Below are 26,620 nucleotides of genomic sequence, written 5' to 3'. Positions count from 1 at the left end.
ATTTCTAAGTTCACTCGTCAAAGTCCAAAGGGCAACTGAACCAGTATTTATAAAAGTTGATTAAATATCCGGCTTTGTTGTCGTCTCGCGAAGCCGAATATCCCCACTTCGCAATTTAAGTCTAAAATCAAATGAATTGTCGCACATTTGAATTAACTGTTGGGTTAATGCTCTGCACGAGTAGCATCCTGCGAAAATTTCTAAATCTACTCGTGGAGATAGATTGTCGAAGTCCCCGAAAGTGCGAAATCGATGTCTGAAACAAAAGAAATCATATAGAATTATGAAAATATAAGTGATAGAAAATATACTTGCGTTAACTCTTTGCTAATACTTCCTCGAGTGGCATCCTGCGAAAATTTCTAAGTTCCCTCCTCAAAGTTCAAAGCACAACTGAACTAGTAACTGTAAAAGTCGGTCAAAGACTTGGTTTTGTTGTTGTCTCTCGAAGCCGAGTATCCCCACTTCGCAATTTAAATTTAAAATTAAATAAATTGTATAAAATATTGTGAGAACAATGTATTTACAATACCTCATCTCTATTACTTGCGGAGAACGCGAGAACTGCGATGTGTACTCGTCGAAATTAAAAGTAAAACTGAATTAGTAATTGTCAAAAACATCCACTTCACAATTTCATTCTAAAACAAATTATTTTGCATAGAATTTTGAAAGAACGAAGAAGGATAATGTACTTTTATTAACTTTTCCTTTTTAGGAACGCACCCTGTGTAATCTGCGATGCTGACTCGTCGGAAGATAAAAGAAAATTAATTCCGTCAAAGTTAATAAAGATCGTATATGTTTATATTACACGAGACCAATGATCCCGAGACGAAGATTTCAAAACATTAAAATTTTTAATTAAAATTATTTTAAGTTTCTTTTGTGTTATAATCTTTGGAATGTTTAAGCGAATGTAATATTGTTTAAATATTAATTTATTTACTAAGTACGACTTATACATAAAAAAATTGTTTAAATAATTGGAAAATTATCAAAAGTATTAATTTTGTTTTTCTTGATATTAGATATAGGCAATGGCCTCATGTTTGAAATATTATATTACAATCATTCTGCTAAACATTTCTTATAAGATTTTTTAGTTTTTAATGAATAAATCATAATGGAAACTAAAAACTTTTCTAAAATTTGATAGTATTACAAATTAAGACCCTTTGGCATTATTGGTTGAAGACGTATTTTCTTATTTTTACTATGGAATCATTTTTGAAAAGCTGTTTAAATGAGTTAATGTTCTTTTTTGAATGAGTTACTGTGGTTTTTATATATGAACATCGCGAAATGCGCTTCGTTAGATTTGAAATAGATCAGAAAATCTTTACGCATGCACCAAATAAACCATCGTTTATTTAGTAGAAACAAAACACAAGTATTTATATAAAAATCAGATATAGTAGATATAATATAAGCTTCTTTTCTTTCGTTGCGCTGTTCAAAAGGTGTTATTATACGAAACCTTTTTTCACGAAAAATAACAAAAACAGTGTTTATGCCAACAACGAGTCCAGGCATAATTCTTGACTGATTTTAATGAATAAGATTTTGTTTTAAAGATTTAATGAAAATTTAATTGAAAGAATTTAAATGAGAACATAAATTTCTTGAATTTTTGAAAAATTCAATAAATTTTATTTTTATGCATAAAATATTCTCAAAAGAATATAATATTGTAACACAATTTTTTTCAAAGAAAATAATGTTTTTTCAAGAATTCGAGAAAGTGGTTTCCTATATTAAACCTTCATCTTTAAAATGTAAAATGAAATTTGTTCATGAAAATTGGTGAAGAATTACGCCTCTAATTGTTGGCGTAACCATTATAATACCAGGGATAATAAATAGATTTAATGGAAAATATTAATAACAAATAATAGGTTTAGAAACTAAATATTCTCAAAAATCATCTGTTTTATCCTTTTATTTATCTGCACTTATCCCTTTATTTCATCTGCACTTATCCCTTTATTTGTTAAATGCATTTAAATGATATCATTTTTAAATGATACCATATATTCAATAAGAAAATTTTTCGAAGTTATTGGTAAACAAGGAAAAACAACAAGTTATGTGCAAGATTAAATTTATTTATATGTTTTCATATTACGGTCCATTTAAGATATATAAATGATAGTTAAACAGAGCTTGGTTCAACAGGTTCGTCTGAAGATGGACGTCTGTGAGGTGGTGGTAGTGGTGGACGTCTATGTGGTGGTGGATATCTGTGTGATGGTCGATGTCTGTGATGATAGTCCTCACTTTCAATTTCATCGAGTTCTTCTAATCCGAAAGCGATAGGAATGTCTTCAAAACCGGGTTTCTGAAAAATGAATTATTATAATTATTATTAATCTATAAAAGAAGAATGTGAAGATAAAAAAAAGATTTGTTTCTTAAGATCGTATAGAAAAGAAAAATAATTTAGAATTAAAAAAAAGCACATAATTGAAATATATTAGTATAAGCAATAAGAAAAACTTTTTTATCGAGTATCTGAAAATGACTTTAATGATTAAAAAAATGATTGCCCATATTATTTCTTTTTAAGTTTCAATTATATATATATATATATATATATATATATATATATATATACACACATATTTTTTTTACCTCTTCTGATCCTGGAGGAGGTGGTGGACGTCTGGTAGGTTTGCCTGGACGTGGTGGACGTCTGGTAGGGCGGCCTGGTGGTGGTGGACGTCTGGTAGGGCGACCTGGTCGTGGTGGACGTCTGGTAGGGCGGCCTGGTCGTGGTGGACGTCTGGTAGGACGGCCTGGTGGTGGTGGACGTTTGGTAGGGCGGCCTGGTCGTGGTGGACGTCTGGTAGGGTGGCCTGGTGGACGATGAAGCTCGTCAGATTCCTCTTCGTCGGATTCTTCCAATTCGGATTCTTCTAATTCGGATTCTTCCAATTCGGATTCTTCCAATACGGATTCTTCTAATTCATTTATTTTATCAAGAATGGAAAGATTCTGGAAAATGAATTAATATGATTATTATTAATCTATGAAAGGAAAAAAATGCAACAAAAAAATGTACATATATGTGTATGTATATATATATATATATATATATATATATATATATATATTTTATTATTTTACCTGTTCTTTGACTTCTACATTTTCTCCGCCTATTTTCGGCTCTAATACTTCTGATTGCGCTGCAATGCAGAATATTGCTAATGATAACAGAATAATTAACTTCTTCATCTTGCTAACCGATTTTAAGAAGTCCTAAAAACTGCAAAATAAAATGGATATATTAATTAAAAAGTGCAATTCAACAATATGTATTATATGTAATAGTTAATAATTTACTATAAGAGTATTAATAAAAATCGAAAAAATTATATATTTTTTAAATGTCTGTCGTATACGCATAATTATTAAATACAAGCTTAGATTTTCAAAGCGTTTAACACACAAGTTTAAAAAAAATATACAAATACAATTTTATTAATAGTAGAAAGAGTAGCCGATTACGGCCATTTTGCAGATAAATACAATTAATTCTTACCTGAACTTCTTTAACGGTTCTACTAAATTTCTGATATTTCTTCTCTATATTTATACCATTGTAAAGTAGCAATTTATCTTTCTTTTATCGATCTATTTTTGTGTTAATACTATCTGTCTATTATCTTTGATATATAAGAAACTTTTATTATATCACTCCATCAATAAGATAAAATAATTGAAAAAAGTCCCCAATAGTTAATTTTATGCGTACGTTAATTTGACTTTTAGAATTTCTTCTCTTTTTATTTTTATTTTTTAATACGATTGTACAAATTTTTTTATATTGTATAAAGTTTTTATAATAAGAAAATAGATTTTTTAAATTAAACTATTTAAAAAATTTTCTATCGATTATAATAAATAATACATCTACTAATTTTATTAATGCATCAAACAATGAAGATACAATACTTACAACAAATGAACAAATTATTCGGAATCTATTTACATTAATTAGATGAAAGACTTAGCAACTTTTTCTATTTTTATATTTACATAAATGATCAGTGATGAAGATATATAAATTATCAGTAAAAAAAATTACTTAAAATCATTATCTCTGTACGTGGGATTTTTTAGAAATTTTAAATCTTATCTATTATCAATAGAAATATATATGTTGCAATATGTATACCATTGTTACATCATTTTTTAATTTTACAAGATTATGATTTACAATAAGTTAAATGATTTTCTATTACTACGCATCACGCATTAACACGTATTTTTCATCTTTATTTGTGATTTTGTATGCATAACTACACATGTAGCTATTAGAATTAGAAATTTGTAAATATGTATAAATATGATATCTCATGAAGATTTGTGTTATAAGTTATATTTTTTCACATTTTAATTTTTTGTTTCTTTTTTTACTTAATTGTTTGTAGACTGATTTGCTAATTCAAGCGCTCGTTTTTCTTCTGAAAGTAAATTTATTTTTTCATCATATTTTATACGTAAATCTTTAAAGAGATTTAATTGAGTTTCATATTCTTTCTTTAAATCAGAATTTAATCGTACAGCATCATCCATTCTGGACATCATTGTATTGTGTTTTTCCCGTTCTTCAGCAATTCGTGCTTCCATATTATCAACCTCTGCCTATAAAATAAAATAAATTCAAGTAACACATTTTCTTTTTATATAACTTTCTAATATAAAATATACCTGTAAATGTTTAACTTCTGTATTACGAATTTGCAGAAGATCTCTTGTAATAGCTACTACTTCTTTTAATGTTGATACTTGTACATTAAGAGCATTGATCTGTTTCTCTTGATTAGCTACAATAATTCCACGATCTTCTAATTGCATTATTGTCTCTGTTAATTTATTTTTCAATTCTGTCAATGTTACATGTGGAACATTCTCATTATTATCAGCACTCTTGATAGTCATAGCAATCGATGCTTCTAGATCAGTCAACTTTTGTTCAACTTCTGCTAATTTTTTTTGATACATGTCTCGTTCGATGGTTCTTTCCTAATAAAAAAAGTAAATTATAATATATCTATTATTAAATCATTTATCAACTTTGTAAATTTAACATAATTATAATATATTTACAATAATGTTCGTAGTGAAATTTTAATTACCTTTACTTCTTCTTCTAACTTACATATCAACTCGTTTTTGTCTTTGCTTACCTATGTATAATAATTACAAAATAACAATTACATAACAATTATTTGTCAATAATACCATTAGAATTTCTTTTACCTCATGAGATTCATCCTTAACAGCAACTATATCTGATATTGACTTGAATATTAGATCATCTTCAGAAAAGTTTGAAGTGTTGGATATTGTAGTTTCATTCTAAATAATATATATGTAAATTTAAATGTTATGTACATACAATTATAGTTTGTCTAACATTATACTATATTTACCAGTTTTGTTATATCATCTTGTACTTTGACAGGATCCTTGTCAACTATATGTAAAATTTCATTCCTTGTTTCTTCTAAAGGAGTAATCACTTTTGATTGATCATTTTCATTATTATTTGTTGTATTATCTAAGGATACATATCCAACAGAAGAACAATATTCTTGGATTTCTGACATGTTCTGTAAAATAATTATTTATATTCTTTTTATTTGAAACTATGTATAAAGTTTTGTGTACATAAGAGTTTTAGAATCACTATGGAAACAACTAAAAGAAAAATATTTCATTTTATAAAAAATCATTGAATTGTATGAATATGAATATTTATATATATATTTTAACAAATAACTTTTTACTAACTTTTCAATGATATTTAATATTTGTGTAATTCCAGAGATAAAATATTATAATAATTAAAAGTATGATTATATATAATATAAATTATTATGATAATTGAAAGAAATATGTGAGTATTTAACTCGATATTATATTATTTATCGATAAAAATATGTAGATATAATAAAATTAATAATTTATGTAAGTATTGTATAAATATTATATACAAATAATAGCACTTTAAAAAGAATTTTTATTACGATACATACTCAATTGTCATTCCAAAGTACTGGATATCAAGGACTAGCTAGAAATACGATGTATTTTTGGACATTGCCCGCTCCTTCTATTTTAAACTTTAAAAAGTATTTGACCATGCGTACTTCGTATCAGTTAGTAGAGACAGTACAAATTTTCTAAATAAATTTCTATAGATTCTATAGATTGATTTTTTAACTTTGTTTCAAATATTATGAATTTCAAATCATTACGAATTTCGAATTAAGAAAATTTCGTTTGTATTTTTTCCATTAATACAAAAATATTTCTTAATAATATCTTTCCAATAGATATTTTTATAATTGTTTGAATTTAATTGCAAGAAGATACAAAAAATGTTATACGTTTATAAATTATAATAATAAGTGATGTAAAAGAAATTTAAGATTTTAATAATTAAATTTCTGCATATTCGATTGGATAATATATTATCGTCGTTTTCTTAGATAAGAATTTGTCTTTAGTTTGCCCCTCAAGCTCCTTGTTATATTGTCTATGTCGACACCGCGTACATGAATTTCATAATAGTGGTTGCGGCAGTTCTTTCGTAGTGATTATTACCAAATAGTGTATATAAAGAAGGAAATACATTAAGCAAAATATTCAGTAAGTAATTGAAAAATGTTATATATTTTTGTATTTTTCTATTATTGTATGTATCATTGATTTTAAAGGTTATTTTATGCGAGATGACACTAAGTATGCTTACATAACCTTACTTTGAATTCACGTTTCTCCTCGTAATTAGATACACATTGATTTACGTGTATTTATATTTTAGACGTATATGATAAATTGTATGTAACATTATACTAAAAATAGTACAATAAATTCTCGAATATTCACTTTGTAAATTTTCATTTTATCTTATCGAGTACTAGAAGGTTAAGAATTTAAGAATATAAAATGAAATTTTAGAGGTTAGTATAGTTTACACAATGTTATCTTACTTTCATATTAAGTATTCGTTATTAATACAATTAACTATAAATTATGTTAATATAAATTTTGTTGAGTAAACGTGTTAATAATCGCAATGACGTAAAATATTGATTATTATATATAAATATGATTTATGATCTCATATGCATCTTTAATTTAAATTATCTGTATATTCTTAAAAATATAAATACACGTATATGTATATACATATATATTTTTAAATTATTATATTATTTTTATTTAGATTGCTAAAGAATGGAAGAATATGCAAGAGAGCCATGTCCTTGGAGAATAATAGATGATTGTGGTGGTGCATTTACTATGGGTGCAATTGGTGGAGCTGTTTTTCAAAGTGTAAAGGGTTTTCGTAATGCACCTAGTGGTATTAACAGGCGTTTAATAGGCAGTTTTATGGCTATCAAGCAACGTGCTCCAATTATAGCAGGAAATTTTGCTATATGGGGTGGAGTATTTTCTATGATCGATTGCACATTAGTTCATTATAGAAAAAAGGAAGATCCTTGGAATTCTATAATTAGTGGTGCAGCAACCGGTGGAATTCTAGCTGCTAGGAGTGGACTGCCTACTATGGCTGGCAGTGCTTTAATTGGAGGAATATTACTTGCTTTGATAGAAGGTGTAGGAATATTTTTCACAAGGCTTCAAGCAGAACAATTTAAACCACCAGCGTTTGTAGATGATCCATCACATGTTGGTCCAATGCCACAAGGATATCCTTCATAATAGGAAGGAATATGTTAGATTTATAAAAACTTAGCATGATAATTGAATAGCAATGTTTAGTTATTATCAAAATAGAGAGATATGAATTTGTTCTTCATCTTTTGGCAGTTTTGTATACAGTAATGAGATTAAGAATTTTTATTTGATCAATTTTTCCATACCTTCTGTATGATCAAAAGACAATGTGTACATGGAGTTTAATGTGAAACTTTTTATTTTGTTATTAGTGATTCAAAAATCATATATTAAAATAGTGTTTTTATTAGGTCATTCTTATGCTTTCTGATTGTGATGTACATAATAAGTCAACTATATTGCTCAAACAAAAATATTAAAGAAGCATAATTAAAACAATTTAGAGGTTATTAATATATTTACAAATAATTATATACAAATTAAATTTGTATGTCCATTTTATTTAATCTATATATGTACAAAATGATTTGATGAAATTAGTTCATTACACCCATTGTTCATCCATTTCATCATCCAGTACATCATCCAGTTCGTCATCCAGTTCATCATAATTATCATCTTCTTCACTTTCTTCTTCTTTAAAATTCATTAAAACAGGTACTGATAAATCTAAAGGTTTTTGTTTTGTAGATTGATTACTACTTGTTGCTTGTAAGGGTAAAGCTTGATCTGTATCTTTGCAAACATCACTGGGATTACTTTTTGTATTTATAACGCTTAATAAGTGTAACTGTTCAACCTGCGGCATTGATAAATTCAATTAGAAATGATATTTTCATAGAAAAGTTAATTTCCATTGACATTGGCATTAATTAATGTAGTTATTCTTGATTTTATTTCAATTTAGTTATTTAGATTTATTTTTTTAAACTATTTTTAACATTTTCTTATTATTATAATCTGAAATAAAATACTGTTTTTTTTTTTTTTTAATATAATTTCACCTGAAGTGCGTGTATCTGTTTGTCAAGTTTAGATAATACATCTGTGAGAAAATTTTTTTCTTCCAAAAGTTGTTTTTGGAAATGTATCCACTCATTAAGTTTTCTGTTTGTATTAATATCTTTATCCATTTTTTAAAGTTTTAAATTAATAATTATAATCATGTCTCTTAAAAGATATAAATTGGCCATGAGAATATACTTGAATATAGTCGAAGAAGACACAGTTTGGTAAACTCATGCAAGATATTAGAGTGTTATGTTTACATAATAGTTCAGAAGATGGCGCTACCATCGTTGTATTGTATCGCGACAACCAATAGCAGACAAGAACGAAGAAATGACGGTAATGGTATGTGGGCAAGTATTCATTGAGCAATCGACGTCGAATCGTTCTGCAAGTTGAGTGGCTTCGTGCTGTTGTATTACGTCCATGCTACACACATGAAATCTTGGGACAGATTGAGAAGTAATCTTACATATTTTTAATGTATTTACTTACACATAGGATCATTGATCATTGCTGAAAAAAAAGATAAGTATAGATATTTCATTAAAAAATCAACACCGATATGTAAGTACAAGGAAGGTTTCGTTAATTTTTCTTATAATAGACAGATACCACAAAGAAATATATTTAATAAATATGTGTGTTGTGTGTGTATGTATGTATGTGTGTGTGCTCGCGCGTGTGAGAGCTTGCGTTATTGTTCAATACAATAATACTTTATTTCTTTCTACATAGCTCTAAGAGACATTACAGACTACTCACAATTTATTATTATGGTAGGAATCTTTTAGGTACAGAGCTCTCTATCGCTTTAATCACAATATATTTATTCTTTGTAACTACGTGGCCCTTTTTAAATACGTTGGCGTGTTAAGATATCGATATAAGAAGGAGTCAATGCGAATCTTATATGATTTTTTTTTTAATTTAATGTAATTTTTCTCTTTGTCATCATTTACGACCTTGGTACAAGTCGTCATAAATACAATAAGGGAAAATCTATATATACGATAGATAGTTATCCATAATTGTTATTGTTATTGTTATTGTTTTTTCTTTCTTTTAGAATGAATCATTCCCTTTCATAAATATGTAATTGCTATAATTCAAAACATTGGAGTAGAAAAGAAAATGAAAAAAAAAAAAAATAGAACAAAGAATCATCGATTTTTATAAATATAATATGCGCATATTCGAAGCTTGCGCACGTATTATAACACATTCGTTTAATCTTACAGGAAGATATATACGTTCTTTTCTATAATATCGCATCGTTGATTATCGTTTATTATGTTCCCCTGCACATGCTACGAAAATTTCTTTCCAAGCGATATCAATAAACGTTTCCATTATTTTTATTTTCACCACATCAAGCTTGGGCGCGTGTTCAAGATTCTATTTACATATAAATACACAAATATTTTTAAGTTATAGATTAAATGTATCGCGTTATCGTATTACCGTAATAACATACATACATATATATATATATATATATATATATACATATATATGAATGTATATATGTATAGATATAGATTATCATGTAATAATAATAATCTTGTAATAAGTTTACTTTTGAAGATATAATACTTCGGGAAAAGATGGAACTTCATTATGAAGAAACCTTTTTAACAGGGACTTACAAATTAACGAGTCCTTCTATACATCCTGATGTTACACGTTACATACATGTTTACACACACATATATATATATATATATATATATATATATATATATATATCTGTTAAACATTTCGCAACACTTCAAGAAGTTAATTTACAAACGTTTGTATACTAATATTTGTAATTGTATATCGTATATAGTCTTGCGTACACATTTTTTCGCTCATATTTATGAAACCAACGTGTTTATATGTAGGTTTAGATGCATATATACCGTTACATAGTAATGATATTTTGAGAAATCATTTACAAATGTACATATGTATTTCGGCTCGAGCAAATGAATTCGAAAAAGATTTTTGTTAGTCGAAATCGAGATATAGATTATTTAAATTAGGAATTAATCTTTTTTTTTCTTTTTTATTAATTATATTTGCATCTTCGTTTATTTTATCGATAGTAGAATTATCTAATTAAAAGATAATCTAAGTTGTTTGTATTATTTCTAGATGTATTTTTTCTTTTTTTTTTCTTTTTCTTTTTCTTTTTTTAATCTAACGAGGGCTCTCTCAGGATGGTAGTTTCTTTTTACAATTTTCATATAATCGAGATATATATGATGTAATCACGAAATTTTAAGCAAAAATAAATTTACTAAGATCGTTGAGAATAAGATAATTTACAATGGTAACGTTGTAGCACGAAAAGAAAGAGTTCGCCTATATCGAATAATAATTTACATAACGACTAAATCATAAATATTTCCAGCTTTAAGACGAATTTTCATATTTTTCTTCTATCTAAATGCGAGAATTATATCTCGAGTTTAATATCAATTATAGAGAAAAAAAAAAAAGATAAAAATAAAAGAAAACAATAAAAACACATTTATATCTTAAATCGTTAAATAAAGAAGTTTATTTGCAATGAACGTGATATTCGAAATAAGATCAGTATGAATGCAATTGTTGAACGAAATATTATTCGAGTAATATGTAAACATAAGGAAATATCTTTTTGTTTGCCTCATTGGCAGGATATCAATAATTATTTTTGCTTCCTATCACGAGAGTCTTAGTTTAGATCCAATCATCGTCTCGTCGCGTAAGATCATAAATGATCGAGTTAATCTTTGATCGATATAGGCGGTGATTCTCGACTATTGTCGCTGGTGAAACTGGATAAACTAAGTCCAGTAATATTGTCCTGATTGGTTGTTGTTTGGTGATTGCTCGTCGGTGAATTGCTGCTACTCCTCGCACCAGTTAGTTGACTAACGTTTCCACCATCGGCCGGTATAAGGCCCTCCTTCATCCTCTTCTTCTGCTTCATTCGTCTATTCTGAAACCAGATTTTCACTTGCGTCTCGTTTAGTTGAAGGGCTGAGGCTATTTCGATGCGTCTCGCGCGTGTCAAGTACTTGTTAAAATGGAATTCCTTCTCTAATTCGGTTAGTTGTTTGTTAGTGAAGTTCGTACGACCGGTATTGTTGAAGCCACTTGTTATACCAGCTAATGGACCGCCAGTAAGACAGTTCACGGTACCACTCGTTGAATTTCCATAGACCGATGGATTTGTACCACCGACCGTGTTACCGATAAAATCTCCAGCATTGTGAGTCGTTTTTGTGGCTGCAAACAGAGAACGTTTTATTGTTAGATAAGTTAGAAACACTCTTTCTTGTTTTTTCTTTTTTTTCTTTTTTTTTTTTTTAACAGGTTGAAAGATCAAAGAAATTATCGACGATTAACGAACGATTTCATGGATAGTAAAAAATATATATATATTTTTTATCGATGTTTATTAGAATGTAATTATAGATAAGTCAAGTAAAACTAGATTGTTAGCAATTGAAATTTCAAGGAGTTTTATGAAAGATATCAAAAAAAATTTTGCATTCTCTCGCGTTCTTGTAACACCAGTGGAAAAGTAATTAATCGACGATAATATCAACGATCGTACGAATTGTCTGTTTCGATTCGAGTACGTTGTTTGTTTGGATGACTTTGTACTAGATATCGTCAATATAAAACGGCTTATCCTCTTACGATTAGGAAATAGCGTGAAATATTGGAAAGCAATATGTGTAGTCTGAGATTAACTTAAATCCCTTTAAGTGACAGCCCATTCTTGTCCAACACAGCTGGCCAATTCTCTCGGAAAGTAGTTTTCGGAAAGGATGACCTGTATGAGAAGGTGAACGAACGATAGGGTTGAGCCCTATCATTGGATCAAATTGCATCAGCTGTTTAACAGATATGTGTGGTTGTACGTATCGTTGAGTTATCACGTAGTTATTTTTTGTCCAGTTATCAATCTCCGTAAGAGTAATAGTAAATTTATAAATAAACAAATAAATAAAAACTAAATACATGCAGGACAAAATTTTGTTTGTGAATGACGAAATATTTTGAGTATTGCGATACCACGAATAATAATTATATATAATCTAATTAAGTTGCGGAGAAAACAAAAAAAATGGAACACTTCGACAAAAAAAAAACGGGAGAAGAGGATGAAAGAGGGGGCTCTCGTTTGCGCATTATGAAAATTAGGTTGTTATTTAGACTACCGGTATGTGGAGATCAATTTACTTAATGGCTGAGGGTGGACGAAACTGTCAAGCCAACGCCTTAAAGTCACATCTTTTATATCGGGGGCTAGATATTATGTGTATATTTACCATGAACTTCTCTCTTTTATTTTCTTTTTTTCTTTTTTATTCTTAACTCCTCTATACCTACTTATTTTAATCTTTGAAGATTATATTCCGCGGATACTTTAATTTAGATGCTATGCTAATGCCTGTTCCGCTATAATAAGTTGTAAGTTTAACTTTTAGGATGATGTCCGAAAATTTCTTTTCCTTTTTCTTTTTTACGAACGTTAACTTTTGTAAAAACATTTCATTTCTTAGTGAAGTCTAAGAAAGAAAAGAATTTTTTTTTTTTACAGATTCGTAGAAAAATGAGAGAGTAACGTATCGCGAAACGTGGGTTTTGTTAGTCGAAGACCATAGATAAAGTCGGTAACGTTGTGCCCGGTAGCCTTGTTAAGGTGCTAAATTGATGAATGAGTCGCGAAAACGGGAAACATTTCATTCAATCTCTCCGGCGTGCCTGATAGAACTTGTCCAAGTTTATCATTCGGTTTGGAGAAGCGTAAGCTTAATGGCCATGAGAGAGCTAACTTCGAGAACGGTGGTAGTTTATAAATAACTGATACTTTTGGATGATACAGATTGTTTTATACAATGTTTATATAGACTGTTTACAAGTTTACAATTTAAAAATTATTTGTCATAGAAATTTTTACATAATATATTTCACATATATATTTTTATAGTAGTATGGAGGTGACAGAGTCATTGTTTGAAATTCCTGTTTTTCTTTTCTTTTTTGTTCTTTTTCTTATTGTTTTTGTTGGTAGTTGCGTGATGCATAATGCGAATGCCTTTTTTTGACAGTACCTATAATCACAGTAAAAGAGAAGGTGACTGAAGGGTTGCTTCTATGCATTATGAAAAGATAATTAGCAATGTCAACGCCTTCGTTGACTCAGCAATGTTTAAGTCTTTTCTACCTTCTATCGGTTCTTCCTTTACTCTCTGTAGTTCCACCCTCAAGTTACCCTCGTCCGCTTTACCAATTTCTCATTTATCCTCGAGACAAATGATTTCCGACATAGGCTCGTTTTGCATAGCAATGGATACGTATCGATGATCAGAGAACATTCCCGTGTTACTTGTTCGCTTCAATGATTTAAATGCAAAAAGAACATATTTTAATTTATGCTTTTTCTTTGTGCGAATGAATTGCGATTTATATATAGAATAAGGTAAATAAATAAATTATTATTATCGTATATCATCTAGAAAATGTATCCGAATGATTTGAACGTTTTTTCATTAATTCATTAAGTTATGTGAGATATAAAGGGCAATGAAAATATGTTTCGATATAGGGAAAAAAAAAAGAAAAAAAAAAAATATTAGAACGGCAATTGATATTGACGTAAGTATCATGCTCGAGTGAGCATACCTTTAATGTTTCTGGATTAGAAGCTTGTCTCGAAGATTACGATATCCAGTTTAGTTATGCTTAGATAACGCGAACGGCCTAATGATCTTATTATAAATTTTTATATTGATATTGTTAATAAATTACTTTTATTATTACGCGTTATCTCTTACGTTAAATCAAAGAGTTATCACGATACTTCGATGACATTGTTGCTCCTTTTTCTTATTTAATATTTATGAAGGATAATACATGTGTGTGTGTGTGTATGTGTTATATTAAGAGGATAAATGAAAATAGGAAGTATCAGGAACAACAGAATTATTTGACGTCGAGAAACGATGAATGTTTCGATCAAATATCCAAAGACCTCATTTTTTGTTTCCTTTCGAACTATCAGAGCCAGATGTTATTCTAATATTTATTTAGGGACTTTTGCTTGGTATTAAACCGTGAAATTATATCTATATCGATCAAATCCAGCTGTTTCTCATTGAGTTTTGTTATTAATTTTGTTATTGCATCATATTGTTAACAAAAACTCAAATTATAAATTATTTGTTAGATACGTAGCAATGAGAAGTTGATGGAAAATGTTATAGATAAATATTTATGTGTTAGATAAAAATATTTAAAAAAGAAAAGAAATATATTAGAAGGATATACGATTTTGATGACAATTAAAAAATGTAGTATAATCGCAATAATCGTTATCTAATCTAAGAATAATTTTGAAAGATGAAATAGAGATAAAGAATCCATCGAAATCCGTATTTCCTGTAACGTAATACCACGATATCTTTTACCTATTCCCCTGGTTTATACTTTCTAACCCCTAATGCTTCCTTACTTCATCTGTCCCTCATGGCTTTTAGCCTTTGAATAATATTTGAATTGCATAATGTACTTTCAACGCGCGGGGAAGGTTGTTACCGCATAAGAGCAGATGATCTTGTGTGATGAAGGGATCCTTTACTGTCGGCGACGTCTAAGAGGTAAATGTATCGAATACATGTAGATACAATACATATTCAACGATCCTATTCGTAGAGATGAAATATATCTATACGCATATAATAATTACTGTAATCTTTAATATATGTGAATTTCTTGTGTACTCTTTCTTTCCTCTGTTTTATTTTCTTCTTAATTGAACGTAACTAGATGTTGCGATAGTTGCTTCAAAAGCAAAAGTAGTCGAACTACTAGATATAGATAGACGAGGCTTAGCAGATTTTTATATTCCCTTTTCCTATCTCTGTATCTCTCTCTGTCTCTCTCTTTCTCTCTCTTACCTGTCTTTCTTATGTTCTTGCATGCAGTAAGTAAAATAATAATATTAAGCCAGGTAAGATTTAATCGGAAAGCCTTTGAACGAACGTGGACTGGCTGGTTGGCGTGTACGGGTTGAAACCTTGCTCAGCAGTTGGATAATCGTCGTCTACCCTTCGTACATGTTGTGGTGAGACGTATATATATACATTTAGAGCTATGTCTATACCGATATGTATACATATAAATGCATATCATCGGACGAGTATTTGGTATTACATAAAATATTTGAAATTCTTTAAGCGATATGATCAACCTTAAAATAATTTATTTTCATATGCAAAAGCTTCGTCGTTATGTTATCTACGTGTCTTCATCTTTAATTAGAGTTTATATCTTAGAAACAAAACTGTGATCTTGAACTAGATATTTCTTGAACTTGATTTTCAAGTTCGTATTAACGTATTTGTACGTTTTATTTCCTTAGCGATTTAGTGTTTACTTATTTAAACAAAAAAAGGATTTTTTCGTTTTCTAAAAAGAACGAATTTTTTCTTTTTCGGATATCAAAATGTTTTGTAGACGTAGAAAAGGGCGTTAAAGTCGTCGACATTTATCGCAGGTAGTATCGTGATAAGCCTAATTTTAGCGGGGAATGTCCAAGCGCATTTACGAACGTACACGAAGCGCGGATCTTGTCGAACGTGCTGCACGCACCCCCTTTTATATTACGTTATATATAGAGACACATTTATATACATGTAGATATATGTGTGTATATATATATATATATCTAGGTATTATAGGTATTATATATGTATCGTTACCATTTTCATGTACGACTGTGACTCAGGATATTACTTATCATAATACTAAAATCAACGTGCCTGACGAGATACGACGACCGATGTGTGGAAGCTGAACAGAAGGAATTACCTTAGTGAAATTCTTTTTACTATTTTTTCATGTGCAATTGAACGAATAATTCGAACATATAAATAGTATTTATTTTATATACAACTACAACATATCTTTCTGTCTCGTATAAGTATTTAACAGAAGTAAGCATATACATGTAAATTAGTTCTCTTTCTTACGGGTTTGTTAGATATAATAGTAATGTTATTAGATATGATAATGATTAACAATCGAACAGATATGTATGAATATTCCTGCATATTAATTTTACGTAGGTAAATATTGTCTTCACAGTATCGTATTCGATTTTATTTAATGATGCAATAACAATGAAGTTAGACATTATCAAAGCTAAATCAATGAAAGAAAATTCGAAACAATTAATTACTTTTTCGTTAATAATTTTTAATTGATCATATCGAACATATTCTACGTTATACATATCCATATACATAGATATATAATACATATATACGCACATAAATACACAGGTATACATATGTATATATATATTTTTTCCTCAACGATTTGTTAGAAAATAATATCTAATCGACAGGCAAAATTAGGGAAAGGATAGTCTTAGGTTGGTCGTAGTCGACGGTAATTCGTCGGAGGCACGGATGCGGTCAATACGAGTTAAGAGAGACCGACGTAGAAAGAAATAGAGAGAATGAGAGTGAGAGTGAGAGCGAGAGTGAGAGACGGCCAGTTGACTGAAGTACCGCGGAAATGAAAATCAGCGTGAGCGAGACACGTGGACAGGAGGGTGGCGGACGAACGAACGAACGAACGAACGAACCTACGAACCTACGAACGAACGAACGAACGAACGAACGAACGAACGAACTAAACCAGCTGGTGATGGTGATGGTGATGGTGATGGTGGTGGTGGTGGTGGCTCGTGTGGGATATGGGGTTGCCAGGTTCGGCGGGTGGCAGCCCTGCTGGAAACACGCGAACGATCCTCTGATCCCCTCTTGAGATATCGGCCACTCACTCACGCGTCCGGCGCGTTTGCCGCGAACGGACCGGAGCGGAGCGGCCGCGAACGCTCGCGTTTGCCTCGACCCACGTTCTCTTCTCTTCTCTCTTTCTTATTATCGGACACACGTCTCTCTTCGATATATGTATATGTATATTTTCTCTCCTTCTCTCTTTCTCTCTTTTATACTCTTCCTCCTCTACTCTCGAGACGTTCTCAGGGCCGCTCGTATAACTTAGCCTGCCCTACGATTATCTATGTTTCTTTTCCTTTCTTTTCTTTTGCCTTGATTAATAAATGTTTGAAGAAGTAATATCTAGTATATTACTCCTCACAGTGTTAATAGTGTTAGACTAGATTATCTTGTTCTTTTTTTTTTTTTTTATCGAGGTCTTTTTATCTTTCTTTATCTCTTGATTACTTTTTATTAGATACTTTTTACATAATTGTTTTGAAAAACATTTTTAGGATTTAATATCTATTCATTTTTTATGGAATTATTTAGACTTCATGGAAGAGATTTAACAATTGGGAAGACTCCGATTTGATTTTGGCTAACTTATGGCGTCCCTGAATACGTTTGGTCAGAGAGTCGATACTTAACTATATGCATATTTTAAAGCGGCCTAAAAGGTGATAGTCTTCGAGGAAATGAGACGGTCTCTCGGAAATAATTTTTACAGAATATTAGCGGTAAACGTTATCATGATTTTGAAGATTCTCAAAGACTTTACATCTACATATACTACTATTTAAGAATATATTTACATTTATCAACGTAATTGCTCTTTATATACGTAAGAATTTTTATTTCGTTTTTATATTTAGTTATATCCGTTTATTTTTTTATCAGTGTAATTGACGAATAAGCAATGAAGTTTCTTATTGATTCTAATTATAAAGAAACACAAAATAAACATCTGGAAATAATTTTTAAAGCAAGGTAATAGGCATGTTTACGTTATTTTATCAAGATAGTAAAACTAGTTCAACTTACTTTCTCATACAATTATAAGGTAAAAATTATTATAATTATAGTAATATCGATAATATATGTGACAACACGAATGAAGAGATCGTTAAAGATTACACTTATTTACCAAGTTGTTGTTAGCATTTCTTGTTAATTAATAGTTATGTATGTGTCGATTAATAGTATTATGTCAATGTCTAGTAGAGATTAGTTTTATTTCATCAAGGTATGAAGATACTTGTTGACCTAGATGTGAATAGTAACGTTATAATATAATTAAAAATGTTATATCAGCGCGCGACGCGATTTCTAAATGCGTGATCGTATAGGTCGATGAACCTGACCTAAAAGATTCAATGTGAATCTTTCTTTGTACGATTGTTCGGATGAAAACTGCAAAGAGAAAAATTTCTAATGAAAAAGAAAATCTTATAAGAAAAAATAAAGGATTTTTCATAATAAATCTTGACAAATATCGGTGTCGTATGTATTTTAATATTATTAGTAAGACAAAATTTATAATAATTTGTTAGTATTTGTGACATATTTTCTGCTAATGCCACATTATACCTTATCAAATGTATCTATTTTATTTTATATAGGGATTAGAAAAAGAAGTGTCGAATAAAATTTGGAATCTCATTCTTGGGAAGGAAAGTAAGTAGATTTTTTACGCAGCGGCTACTCATTTGTCTCGGCATTTTCTCTTTCTCTCGATATTAGCAATCCCGCTATTGAGCGCATCGTCCGAGAAAAGAAATCGAGTTTAGTATGATAGATCGGTTCGCAAAGGCTGACAGCGTTGCGACGCTCTTTCCATTTTTTTTTCGAATCCTGCGCAAGTGTCCCCTAGGCAGCCCCTTTCGTAGCAGCCCTTGAAGCATCATGGAGCTCTGGCCGTCCCTCTAGAAGTTTTCTCTATTCTGGACCCCCTGGCGTACGATATGGTCTAGACTCACGAAGGGGAAAACGAGAGGTATTGTGAGATCTCGGCCAACCAAAAAAGTTAACCAACCAAAATCTAGCAGAGTCTTCCCACCAGAGCTTCTCTTTCTGCCACGCCCATCCTCTTATTTCAATCGAATCTCTGCCACTTTCTGATTCTAATTACTAATAATCTTCGTTTTTTTTTCTTTTCTTTGTTACGTCTTAGACAATCGATCTTATTCATTTCATCGAAATAATATATTATAATCTTGATGAAATTATTAAATTAGTAAAAATCTTCATTTAGGATCTATGTTATGTGTTGGTATTTGTAGAATTTTAGAATCTATAAGATCATGCAGGATATGTTAGGATCTATGTGTGTGTGTATAGATAAGTGATCATATATTTTATGAGATATTCACTCTATATATCTGTATACATTTGATTGATCAATATACAAATTATTCATTAAGATCGATTAATAAAACAAATAGTAAAAGTAAAATATGATGAAGGTAATGTAAGAACCTTTAAATCAGAGAAAGTCAAGTGATCTTAAGGAAAGTAATTTCGTAAAGATTTGAAATGAAGTGGGTAATAGCGTGAAAGAGGAAAAGATAGAGCGATGAAGTTAGGGGTTTTAAAGAGAGGGCTGGGTGAATCGGGCTACGATTTGCATGTTCCGCGGCAATTGGCGGCGCGTCTCACCCTTCTCAATTCTCGAGGCTGCCGTTATTAATTCGATTATAATGAGCTATTAAGCGTAACGCCGGTACCTAACTCCGACAAGATCCATTCAACAAGCTTTGAACGAGAACGCTCTCACTGTTACCAGAGAAGCATGTTAAGCTATATACATATATATGTATTTACGTTGCTGTCCCGTACCTTTCGAGCGAGTTAATGCCGAAGTTAGGAGAACCGGTCTAGTGTTTTAAGATGTCTCATTTCTTGCTTAACATCGAATGTGACGTTTTCACAGCTGCTTTGCGATACCTAACCGTCGTAACGTTGTAAGAAATATGTTAAGATACTTCTAAGGAATTGCACGCTCGGTCATTATTTTATTATCAAATCAAGATTTCAAAGATCGTTCGATCATCGACTGTCATCTTATTAACATTAAAGAAAATTTTTTACTTGCATATTTTTATGTATTCTTATGTTTCCTTTTTTCTTTCTTCTTTTTTTTCTATTCTATCAGTTTCGCGCTTCACTTTATCGTCGAATAAAAATTTCCAAAACTACTCGATCATCGAAATGTTTCACTTATCACGTTATGAAATTTGTTTCACATTACAAGGAAATTTTTATTTTTATCTATGCGTTTGTAGGACTTTTAATCTTTTTTCGTCGTGACGTGTCGAAAATATTCCTTGACAACTTCTCGCGGACATATTTTTATTGTGCGTCGTAAGTAGCAATTAAAATTTCAATCGTAATGCGAGTTAAGTATCTTTAATATCGACAAAAGTGTGAGAAAGTACGTTTAAGATTTGACGGCTACAAATCTAAACCGGTTCTGTTCCGTCAAATTTCTAATTCCGATATCTTAATATTAACGTATGTGAGTTCTCATCGGTGATCTGTAGAATAGATTTGATAACTCGTTATTATTTCGTGTCTGGCGCCGACGATTACACATTTCTTTGATATTTACATGTGTGTGTGTGTGTATATATATATATATATATATATATATATATATATATATATATATATATATCAAACACAATTTTTATCATCGAAATAAAAATTAATATAAAATTAAAAAAATGTTAGCAGATATTATCATTGTCCAAACAATTATTTATTTTATTAATTTTCAAATGAATATTTTTGTCAAGCGGATGTTTTCTTCTTAAGTGATTTGAAAATAGTATATATAACCTTATCGTTATCAGTTGAGGTCTTTTTTTTCTTTTCGAAAGATCATTATTTTGTCAGATAAATTTGAGTTCACAAATTCCTTTTGTAATGGCAAACTTTATCATATCTATCTCAGTCTTACATAGTTAACTAAATATAAAGTACTTCTATTAAATACGTACGCGATATTTTTATTCGATTAAAGTCGGCCTTGTGATTAGATATCTTTGATATTTATAAACAAAACAATGAATGATTTGTTACGTTAAAAATATATCTACATCAATTCGTTCGATGGAAATTTAAGAATCAAAGAAAATTTAAGTTTTATAATTCATTTCTTTTAATTAAAAAAATTGAGAATTATCAGATACACATATTTATATATTTTATATAAAGAAAAAATAATTATTATATCATACTTTTTTATATATACTTTTTTATATATAGTGGTTTTTCTTACATATATTTATATGCGCATGAATATATATATTTTCTTTGTATATACGCCTTTGAATCTTTCGAGAGGTATCGAGATCTATCGTAAGCAAACGTTTGTATATGAGAGATAGAAACTCAACGAGCGGCGCTTGCAAGCTTGATTTATGATCGTACTGGGTAGGACATTCTCGTAAACCTCGAGTATCTTCTGTTCCTCGTTTCGTGTGCATAATCTTATCTATTACGTTTACGAGTGTCGCCCATAGGCGTAAACGGTAGTCAAACTGTTAGATGTGATAATATAGAGCAATGATTGTAGAACATCGATAATAATGTTTTTTTTTTAAATATCGTTTAATCTTTAGATTGATATTTTTTATTATCAGTATGTGCACACTTTCTTATAATTTTTTTATTTTATTTTTATCGTAGAAATTAAGTAAATGTTAAAAAAGATGTGTTATTATTATTTCTAAAATTTTTACTTCATTCTAATTTGTTTTTGTTTATTTTTTACTTTTTACTTTTTGTTTTTTTTCTCTTTTTTCTTCCTTTCACTGACTTCTTCAAGTAACATAATATCAGACGCAATAATAGAGTGTTTAGAAGTTCAAGAACGCCTTACGTTCTTGGAAGCGTGATTTCGACTCGTGTCCTCGATTAAGTAACGACATGACCTAATCGCGTCTCGTTGAGGATACTTTACACGAATTCATGTACAAACCCGATATACGCAGACGTAGACACGAAGCCTAATCGACTGATTCTAAAGAGAACTTTTCACTTGGGTGGTGAGTTCAATTAAGATTGACGCACAAGTGAAATGTGACGTATATACGTTTCGTTGCCTTCGTTATTTTTTAGTAAGTATATATATACGTATGTGTGTTCCTCTCTCTCTCTATATATATGTGTGTGTGTGTGTGTGTGTGTGTATAAATTATATTTCGTGCGTGATTTACACGTAATTCTAAGAACAAAAAGTGACATGTCATTCTTGTTCTGTAGAGAAGAATGTTAACCCTTTCAGGATTATGTTAATTTATGAATAACTTATGTTATTTCTTATTTTAAAGGCTAATAAGAGAAACAAATGTAGTTCAATGTTTGAATTTAATTTTTTAGAGTGATCAGTAATAAAAAACGATAAATAAGTTTTATTATACTTTTTGCGTGTTTACTAAAAAGGAAAAAAAAGAAGAAGGAACAAAGAAATTTCAACAAAAGCCTAATAGATATATTTTTTTTTGTTTTCTTTTGTTATACTAGTGAAATTAAATTGATCTATGAATTATTTGCTTTTCATATTAGTGATTTACGTAATTGATATTTTATCTAATAAAAAAGAATATGTTTCATAATTCTTCATCGATTCTTTACGTGATTTGATACGTATGTAGGATAAATCTTTACGTTCTTTTGCAAATTTCATTGACATATTTAGATATATCCTCCTACGTTCGTCGTTACATAAAAGCAAGCAGAAAGAATATATATATATATATATATATATATGTACACATATATATGTATATATGTATATATAAGCGGATAGATATGTAAATAGAATGTGATCGTAAATCTTACTGTTTTTACTCGTACGACTACCGTTTAATTAAACATTTCCACGTTTATCATTTTTCAGATTTTATAATCGTCCATGTATGTAAATTATCGATACTTCGCAAGTAAATGTAAGTTTACTCCCGCTTATCGAGAATTTGTTTTTAATGATCGAATTAAAATGTTATTTATTGAGCTTCATGTTTTATGTAATAATATGTTTAATCAGGAGTGATTTCAATGTATAATTATTAAGTATCTAGAAAATTTTTTGCTCGTGTAATAGAAGTATAATATTATTAATATCTGCTCTAACTTTGAGTTCATGTTAATTATCCACTTGGCAATGAAAAGAAACACTTACCGACGGGCTTAGGAACGTTCCTTTTAACTTGCATCCACTTGTAAGTAGGTACTTGGGCCTGCTGTTGCTGTTGTTGTTGTTGGTGCTGATGAGAATGTTGCTGATGATGAGGATGTTGTGGATGAGGATGTTGTTGCTGTTGTTGAGAATGTCCTGGTTGTGGAAGAGTGTGATAAGAGGTTGGATCACGATTCTCTTCTTTGTAATGTCCTGTAGGATGTCCGGGGAACTCGTTCTGTCTGATCGGAGCGTGATAGTGAAGAGAATCTTCGTATTGGTGAACGTAATTGGGAGTTGCACCGACTGGTACCTGATATTCGGATTCATGTCGATGGTGAGGAGGATGATGATGATGATGATGGTGACTAGAGGTTGGTTGATGCAAATCAAGTTCCGTTCTTTGATGGGTTTGTAAGGTAGCAGTTTGATGAAGACTCGGAGGGTGATGGTGGTGGTGGTGATGATGATGATGATGATCTTCTCTGTAGGTATTTTGTTGTACATGGTAACTTTGATGAGGTTCATTCGAACCATGGGATCCTGCATGTGGTTGTGGCTGTTGTTGTTGTTGTTGTTGACCGGAGTATGTCGAGGAGGAAGCATAATCAAGATTGGTATAACTCAGGCCGTTCTCCGACGAAATGATCGCCGTTGTAGTACCATCCTCGTGTAGTACAGCTCCCGTCGGCGAGTAGAAACTTTGAGGCGGTGTACTCGACGAAGCACCAGACTCAGCAGTCAGGAAACTTTCGGATGACGAAGATGAGTAAGGAGCCACTGCTGTCTGAGGGTAATAATGACTCGGCGCAAGATCGGGTGATGGTGGTACAGACACATGTCCACCGACGGTAGAAGCCTGATGATGATGATTCCCTTGACCGGCGAACACGTAGTTGGGATATGAATCTGGCTTACCGTAGGTCCCGTACATGCCCATGTCCATCATCATCATCCTTCTGGCGATGAAACGAATACATCAACGACTCACAGTCCACCACCACGTTGTCTTTCACTGTTCACATAGATTGAAAAGAATAGTCTTTGAAATTTTTAAAGAAAGAGAACTAAGATGTTCTCTACATGGTTGTAACTAGGACACTCAGAGAGCACTTTAAAGAATCTGATTAATGGAACGTAGTTTTTTTTCTTTGCGACCGAAGATTAATTAGAAATTTAAAGCCTTTTCCAAGTCCATCCGATATCACTCCTTGACTACTACATCGTAATATTTTTCAACAAGCAATTTTTCACGATAAAACTTATAAAAACAATAACTTCGAGAGGTTTTTTTGTCAGTACGTTGTCAACATAACAAAGTTATGAGATTAGGAACGATAAGCACGCTATCGTACAAGACACGTTAATCAAATACGTTTTAATAATCGATTCGAGATAGAAAAATCCATCTAATTAGACAAAACACTTTGGATAGTCGATTCTTTATCGATATCCCGATTCTTTTTTGATTCCTTAATGTTACACTGTAACTTAATAAGACATATCTTCAAGTTAAAAAATATATTAGTATGTGTTTTCCTTTGGAAGAGACACATAGAACACTTTGGATGATAATTTGTTCAATTGGAATAATTAAGAATATGTTAAATAAGAGTCGATTAGTGATTATGTCGAGAAACTATACGCGAGTCGATGTGAACGAGGAGGCCCGCTCAACTGGACTGGCTAGGTCGAAGCTTGCACGCAGGTGAGACTGACCCGCAGGGGTTTGCTGTGTCCAAGTTTTCTCCTTCTTCTTTCTCTCACTCACACCCGGGATTTCCCCCTGTTCAGGACAGAAACGTACGGAGCAAAGAACGTGGCTAGCTTCAGGCGGCTACCTAGTATCATGGGCGTGGTTTACGTAGGGGTCACGTGGTACCACGTGGGCGGTACCAACCAATCAAGTACGAGTCTGCGCGTCCCAAGTTCGCGTCCACATGATGGATCACCCGCGGTGGATTTTATTTTCCGTTCATTCTTTTTATCTGCCGCGCTGCAGTTGACACTTATCGCAGAACCGAGCTAGGTAGTCGGATATTATATATCGGTACCCACCTTCCACAGAGAAAGAGAGAAAGAGAGAAAGAGAGAGAGAGAGAGAGAGTGTGTGTGTGTCTGTCCAAAGGCAAGTCTACCTCCCCGTTACACTTTATACCGGTCTATCTAGCTTCGTTCCTTTAGGGTAACGCGCTCATCCCTTTTCCTTATTTTCCAAGGATTTATTTCGTCGCATACGTGGCTCACCTGTCTTCCTTCTTTTGCCAATGTTCTGTCTCTTTCCAATGTAAACCATTTAATTACTACTTCTTCGTAAGTACGATGAACTGATGATACCTCGTAGGTGGATCAGTAAGCTGCAATTCGTCTATTTCGTTTCTTATTACGTTTAAGGGATGGCTTGTCTTTTTCTACTGTTGATCTCTGATCAAGGTTACGGTCCCTGCGTATATTGTTATATTCAATGTAGATACTTATTTTAGAATTAATATTATCCAAGAAATATTATAGAGTGGTCACTTATCTAAGTAATAAAAATTAGAATCGAACGTATGAGAACATCGGAATTCTTGTTAGTTTTTGGTTAATGAAGAATTTAGAAATTGTAATTATCTGTTCAGAAATTGTAAGTATCTGATCATAATATAGGTAATTTATGTTACGTTCGAATTCGTGATACGTCCGATTGACATTCTTTGCTCCCTTGGAGAGCGGGTAAAAGTTCGACCGATCGAGCACCTCTTGACGGGCCCACGAGACGTCTCCTACCCCATGTGGGTTCAGTGACAGGATGACACATTCCACCATGAGAGTTTAAGAAGCGCGGTTCTCGTATCAGCGGTTCAGTCAGACAAGCTTATATCGAGGGCGCCACCTGCGGCCACCCGCGACATCCGCCCTGTTTCGAACATCAGCTCGGAGAATCTTCATCTTGATCGACTCTACGTCAAGGTACGATACTTCTAATTCAACGCGTTCACGCGTATTTTAGGAT

At 31.1% G+C, this 26,620-nt stretch overlaps 5 protein-coding genes across 8 annotated transcripts; 1 reads left to right on the top strand and 4 right to left on the bottom strand.

The window, feature by feature from the left end:
* Nucleotides 1-2,087: 2,087 nt before the first annotated feature.
* Nucleotides 2,088-3,669, bottom strand: LOC122628357 (P30 adhesin-like). Its single transcript, XM_043810595.1, has 4 exons — nucleotides 3,545-3,669; nucleotides 3,130-3,268; nucleotides 2,635-2,997; nucleotides 2,088-2,341 (listed from the first exon to the last, which is right to left on the bottom strand). The coding sequence occupies exons 2-4, from the start codon at nucleotides 3,235-3,237 to the stop codon at nucleotides 2,156-2,158; spliced, it is 657 nt and encodes a 218-aa protein (XP_043666530.1). The 5' UTR covers nucleotides 3,238-3,268; nucleotides 3,545-3,669; the 3' UTR covers nucleotides 2,088-2,155.
* A 473-nt stretch (nucleotides 3,670-4,142) lies between these two features.
* Nucleotides 4,143-6,138, bottom strand: LOC122628356 (uncharacterized protein MG328-like). Its single transcript, XM_043810594.1, has 6 exons — nucleotides 6,048-6,138; nucleotides 5,442-5,621; nucleotides 5,269-5,367; nucleotides 5,145-5,195; nucleotides 4,717-5,031; nucleotides 4,143-4,650 (listed from the first exon to the last, which is right to left on the bottom strand). The coding sequence occupies exons 2-6, from the start codon at nucleotides 5,616-5,618 to the stop codon at nucleotides 4,423-4,425; spliced, it is 870 nt and encodes a 289-aa protein (XP_043666529.1). The 5' UTR covers nucleotides 5,619-5,621; nucleotides 6,048-6,138; the 3' UTR covers nucleotides 4,143-4,422.
* Nucleotides 6,139-6,508: 370 nt separating this feature from the next.
* On the top strand, nucleotides 6,509-8,097 carry LOC122628358 (mitochondrial import inner membrane translocase subunit Tim17-B). Of its 2 annotated transcripts, none has more exons than XM_043810596.1 (2): nucleotides 6,509-6,663; nucleotides 7,244-8,097. In XM_043810596.1, the coding sequence occupies exon 2, from the start codon at nucleotides 7,255-7,257 to the stop codon at nucleotides 7,741-7,743; it is 489 nt and encodes a 162-aa protein (XP_043666531.1). In that variant the 5' UTR covers nucleotides 6,509-6,663; nucleotides 7,244-7,254; the 3' UTR covers nucleotides 7,744-8,097. The 2 variants fall into 2 exon arrangements, with proteins under 2 accessions (XP_043666531.1, XP_043666532.1); XM_043810597.1 differs by lacking the exon at nucleotides 6,509-6,663 and adding an exon at nucleotides 6,830-6,977.
* Nucleotides 8,098-8,138: 41 nt separating this feature from the next.
* Nucleotides 8,139-9,206, bottom strand: LOC122628359. The gene is made up of 2 exons (XM_043810598.1): nucleotides 8,664-9,206; nucleotides 8,139-8,458 (listed from the first exon to the last, which is right to left on the bottom strand). The coding sequence occupies exons 1-2, from the start codon at nucleotides 8,790-8,792 to the stop codon at nucleotides 8,204-8,206; spliced, it is 384 nt and encodes a 127-aa protein (XP_043666533.1). The 5' UTR covers nucleotides 8,793-9,206; the 3' UTR covers nucleotides 8,139-8,203.
* Nucleotides 9,207-10,733: 1,527 nt separating this feature from the next.
* Nucleotides 10,734-25,416, bottom strand: LOC122628355 (homeobox protein Hox-A1-like). Of its 3 annotated transcripts, none has more exons than XM_043810592.1 (3): nucleotides 25,345-25,412; nucleotides 23,629-24,640; nucleotides 10,734-11,928 (listed from the first exon to the last, which is right to left on the bottom strand). In XM_043810592.1, the coding sequence occupies exons 2-3, from the start codon at nucleotides 24,578-24,580 to the stop codon at nucleotides 11,423-11,425; spliced, it is 1,458 nt and encodes a 485-aa protein (XP_043666527.1). In that variant the 5' UTR covers nucleotides 24,581-24,640; nucleotides 25,345-25,412; the 3' UTR covers nucleotides 10,734-11,422. The 3 variants fall into 3 exon arrangements, with proteins under 3 accessions (XP_043666527.1, XP_043666526.1, XP_043666528.1); XM_043810593.1 differs by having other exon boundaries at nucleotides 11,491-11,638; nucleotides 11,718-11,928; nucleotides 23,629-25,416; XM_043810591.1 differs by having other exon boundaries at nucleotides 23,629-25,416.
* Nucleotides 25,417-26,620: the final 1,204 nt, after the last annotated feature.

This window comes from Vespula pensylvanica, chromosome 4 (assembly GCF_014466175.1).
Source record: "Vespula pensylvanica isolate Volc-1 chromosome 4, ASM1446617v1, whole genome shotgun sequence".
Lineage (NCBI taxonomy): Eukaryota > Metazoa > Arthropoda > Insecta > Hymenoptera > Vespidae > Vespula > Vespula pensylvanica.
The sequence above is the reverse complement of the archived record's forward strand: the minus strand, read 5'-3'. Positions and strand labels throughout refer to the sequence as shown.